At 49.5% G+C, this 4980-nt stretch overlaps 1 protein-coding gene across 1 annotated transcript; it reads left to right on the top strand.

Moving 5' to 3' along the window:
* The first annotated feature begins 662 nt into the window (after positions 1-662).
* GJD2 (gap junction protein delta 2) lies at positions 663-4699 on the top strand. The gene is made up of 2 exons (XM_510284.7): positions 663-1315; positions 2360-4699. Exons 1-2 carry the CDS (start codon positions 1245-1247, stop codon positions 3252-3254), a joined length of 966 nt encoding a protein of 321 aa, XP_510284.1. The 5' UTR covers positions 663-1244; the 3' UTR covers positions 3255-4699.
* Positions 4700-4980: the final 281 nt, after the last annotated feature.

Here is a 4980-nt window from a genome sequence, read left to right as displayed (position 1 = left end):
CGCCCCCCATTCCCATTAGTAAAATAATAGCAATAATTTAAAAAGAGCCGAGCATCTGGGTTAGTGCAAGGGAAACGAGACCTTTAACCATGGCCACCCCACTTGCTCTTTGCGAGGCACCTGTTAGATGCGCTCGTGTGCCCTGACCCCTATACCGAGAGACAGCTCCACACCTGCATTTACCCTTCAGCCTAAATGGATTCCCATCAAGCCTTTCTCACTTCACTGTCGGATCCACAGAGGCACCGAACCGCAGCCACTCTGCAGAAGCACTCTCAGCCATTCTGTCCCCTAAGGGAGATTTAAAAGTGGTCGCCCCCACTCGCCCTCCCTCAGCCGGCATCTCCATCTAGGGAAGGAATTTCAGTTGTCTCCCGGAGGCAAAAAGCGAAAAGGTGAGGGATGCACCGAGAGAAGAGAAGATACCTACTCACTCCCCTCCCCACTCACCCACGCGTCCGCTCCCGGCTCCCCCTCCGCCTGCTTGGGTCTGGCGGTCAGGTGAGGTTACCTGGGCTCCCCGAGAAGCCCCGAGGGGCGCTGCAGTCCTTCTTTTCGAAATCGCCCCGCTCCCCGCCGGGCCCCCAGGACTCTTGCCCCTCTCCCCCCGCGCGCGTCCCCGGCCCCTCGGGCTCCGACGCGCAGCGACAGCCGCACGGCGCGCTCTGCTCCCCTCCGCCGACCTGGCGTGACGCAGGCGGAGACTACTTAAGGGCGGATTAGAGGCGGCGGCCGCGGATCCCCGAGCCCAGCATTCGGCTCCGCGCGCTCGGCCCTGGGCTCGCAGGCTGCCGCGCCGGAGCGCCAGGTGCCCGCTGAAGTAGCAGGAACAGAGCCGGTGTTCGGACCCTCCCCTGGCCCCCAACCTGAGGCGGAGAGCGGCGCTGAGACTTCTCCTGGGCGGGCGAGCGCTGGAGGACCTGCAGGCTGCCACCCCGCCCCGCCCCTCGTCCCGGCGTCCGCGGGATCCAGACCCGAACCCCGGACGGCGCCCGAGGTTCGTGCCCTCTCTCTAGACCGCTCCAACTGCCCCATCGGTCGGGACGCGCTTGGATTTCTTTCCCCATTTCTTCTCTTTTAAGTACAATAAAAGGAAAGGGGGATTCGAGGATTTTTTTAAAAATTGCTTCTTTAATTGGGAGGCAATTCACTCCCATTCTGGAAGTGCGGCCCGGGGAGGGGCCAGGAGCGGGAACGTGCCCGGTGCTGCCCAGTCTTTGTCTGCTGCCTCCGGATGCACAGCGATGGGGGAATGGACCATCTTGGAGAGGCTGCTAGAAGCCGCGGTGCAGCAGCACTCCACTATGATCGGGAGGTAAGGGCGCCAAGCCGGCGGTCAGCGGGCCCCGTCGGGCGGCCCCCGGGAGTCCCTTCTCACACCTGGACTGAGTCTCCCGCTCCAATCCCCAGTCCGTCCTCTGCCTCCTCCCCATCGTCCTAGGTCAAGGCTCCGGTGTTCCCGGCGATGAGGGATTACCCGACGCCCCGCGTGCCCCCCTCCTCTAGCTACTCCTAACCAGCTGCCCATCCCTTCCCCATCAAGCACCACTGGGGCTTCACTCTTCCCACATCAGAAAAGGAGCCGCTGGCTCAGTCTTGGTCCCTCCACTCTCCAGAGTCAGAGCCAATCTCCATTCGGTTCCCTAAATAGAATCTACAAAGAAGGCAGGATTGCATTTGGACAGAAAAGGGCAAATGGGGAGATGGATTTGCTCTTCAGAGCAGATGCCTCTTTTCTCAACAAATAATTACTAAACCAAACTTATTTGGCGGTGTAAACTTACCGAGCCTACACACCCAATTGCCATTTTTGTGTCTGTATCTATATCTATGTCTCTATCTACCTAGCTTTATATATATATGAGTTCAATATATATGAATATATATTCATAGCCATCTGCTTATATAAAGCATTAAATTTAATATTCATGTTGAGAATAAACTAAATATACACATGGAGTAGTTATTTACACACCCTGTGTGTAGACCTCGAAGCATGCACCGTCTGTAAAGGTATTCTGTGTGCATTTGCCATATCCAGAGTGAAGGTGTGTTTTGTGTTTCTATACATTCTATAGAGAGAGATGAAATCTATCTGTTGCAAGTAGACTATGTCCAGTGTATGGAGATGTGTGTACCTGGGATCTCTATAATATGAAATATTCCCAGCCTACCAGCACTCAGCAGAAAAGGGAGAGACAAAAAGCTTCCCCAGATTCCCAGTTCAGTACCAGCCTGGGATGGACAGCTCCCCAGTCAAACGACTGCTAAACACCAGCAAAGGGAAGGGAGTAGCAGGGGTTTCCTGTCAGTGACGCAGCCCGTGAGAACCTCTCTCCCTCCCTCTTCCTCCGTTCAGGATCCTGTTGACTGTGGTGGTGATCTTCCGGATCCTCATTGTGGCCATTGTGGGGGAGACGGTGTACGATGATGAGCAGACCATGTTTGTGTGCAACACCCTGCAGCCCGGCTGTAACCAGGCCTGCTATGACCGCGCCTTCCCCATCTCCCACATACGTTACTGGGTCTTCCAGATCATAATGGTGTGTACCCCCAGTCTTTGCTTCATCACCTACTCTGTGCACCAGTCCGCCAAGCAGCGAGAACGCCGCTACTCCACTGTCTTCCTAGCCCTGGACAGAGACCCCCCTGAGTCCATAGGAGGTCCTGGAGGAACTGGGGGTGGGGGCAGTGGTGGGGGCAAACGAGAAGATAAGAAGTTGCAAAATGCTATTGTGAATGGGGTGCTGCAGAACACAGAGAACACCAGTAAGGAGACAGAGCCAGATTGTTTAGAGGTTAAGGAGCTGACTCCACACCCATCAGGTCTACGCACTGCATCAAAATCCAAGCTCAGAAGGCAGGAAGGCATCTCCCGCTTCTACATTATCCAAGTGGTGTTCCGAAATGCCCTGGAAATTGGGTTCCTGGTGGGCCAATATTTTCTCTATGGCTTTAGTGTCCCAGGGTTGTATGAGTGTAACCGCTACCCCTGCATCAAGGAGGTGGAATGTTATGTGTCCCGGCCAACTGAGAAGACTGTCTTTCTAGTGTTCATGTTTGCTGTAAGTGGCATCTGTGTTGTGCTCAACCTGGCTGAACTCAACCACCTGGGATGGCGCAAGATCAAGCTGGCTGTGCGAGGGGCTCAGGCCAAGAGAAAGTCAATCTATGAGATTCGTAACAAGGACCTGCCAAGGGTCAGTGTTCCCAATTTTGGCAGGACTCAGTCCAGTGACTCTGCCTATGTGTGAGAGGGCAGGTTTCATGAAGGTCTGGGGGATGGCAAGGAGCCCCAAGGCAGATGACTGCTCAGACGTGGCTGTATCCACTCTCATTTATGTGACTCTCACCATTAAGATGTAGGATAAGACTGGATAAAAGAAGATTTTGCACCAATGGGAAAGGAGGAAAAGTGGACCCGTTTTCACATATCACCTAATTGGTTCTACAGAGACAATTGGGTAGAGTGATGAAATGGATCAATTAGACTTCTTTGGGCCCTTTCTGTTTATGGCCCAGCCTGATCCTGATAACACTGAACTTGCACAGCTACCAAGTAGGACTTAGCCCTGCTGAGCTCTTTATTCTGGTGAATGGTGTGAGTTGAGTACTTCATTGATATAAAATTTGTGACCTATCTCAACCCATCCCTTTACCCTGAGCCATGGGACAAACATCCTTGAGGCACTCTTCATGTATCTCCCCCACAAGCATGCCCCTTTCCCTCAATCCAAAATAGCATGCCAGCTTTTTTTTTTTTTTTTTTTTCAGAATCTGGCCTTACATTAGACCTAATATGTTTTATCTGCAAACTTAGAGGGAATTACATGGGGTGCTTATTGGAGAACGGCCATGGCAGAGGTTTTCATTAGAGCCCCATCTGACTGGCCCTTAGTCATGATGAAAACCTTAGGAATGTCTCAATATTTCCAGTTTTCTAACTCAAACTGCACTGGTGCTGTTTACTAGGGATGGGGGATGGGTGGGAGGGAGGGAATTGCAATATGCAACTACAACACTTTTGTGAGATTGTTGTTGCACAGTTAGGCACACGGTTACGAGCTTCAGGATATTTCTGCCTTCCAGCTTGTGGACTTTGATTAACATTAAAAAGATTTTTTTTGGCTAATATCAAGAGTGTCTACCTGAGTCACAGCATTTGTAACTGGTGTATCTCACTCATTTTCTTACATAGTTTTGTTGTGCAGCACAGCTGCACGGTCATTTTGCCATGATTTGAATTTACCTGTGTGCTTACACCAGAGACCTTAATCATCCCATGTCAATCCTGATTTATTTTCAGTTACTTTTTGAAACACACACACACATACACACACATACACACACACATACAAAATTACTGGCTTAAAAGACCTGGAACTAAACACTATTGGCTAACATGTGTTTACGGTGACTTATTTGAGACATATACCAAAGGTTCAAAAACCTATTGCATTGGACTGTCAATATGTTTCCTTCTTTTTGCTCTTATTTATTTAAGTGCCATACTGTACCTTTCATATCCACTGTGTATTTAGTTAAAATATTGGCCAAGAGAAATATCTGGGTAATGTGCTTTTATGAAGCCCTTTATTCCCTTTGAATTATCGTTATCATTTTTGATTTAGATATGGACATGGTGTAACACACAACTAAGGATTTGTTTAAAATAAAGTTATTGCCTTTTTTTGTATAATGGGAAGAGTCTGCACTTTTTGATTGGGGGTATATTTATTTAAATGCATGATCAAAAATGTTATAACAGAAAAACATTGGGGGTAGGAAGTAAGTGATGGTTGAATAGTATTTGAGGAATGACCAATAAAATACAATCAGCCACTAACGGATGAAGAGAGACTTTTCATGGATATTTTCTTCCAAATCAGTGCTTTATGAATGTTCATAAGGGAGTGGTGAGATATTCAAATCGTATGATTTATTAACTCCTTTCCATTTCAGCTCAAAACTTTCCTTACT

This window comes from Pan troglodytes, chromosome 16 (assembly GCF_028858775.2).
Source record: "Pan troglodytes isolate AG18354 chromosome 16, NHGRI_mPanTro3-v2.0_pri, whole genome shotgun sequence".
In the NCBI taxonomy this organism is placed as follows: Eukaryota; Metazoa; Chordata; class Mammalia; order Primates; family Hominidae; genus Pan; species Pan troglodytes.
The sequence above is the reverse complement of the archived record's forward strand: the minus strand, read 5'-3'. Positions and strand labels throughout refer to the sequence as shown.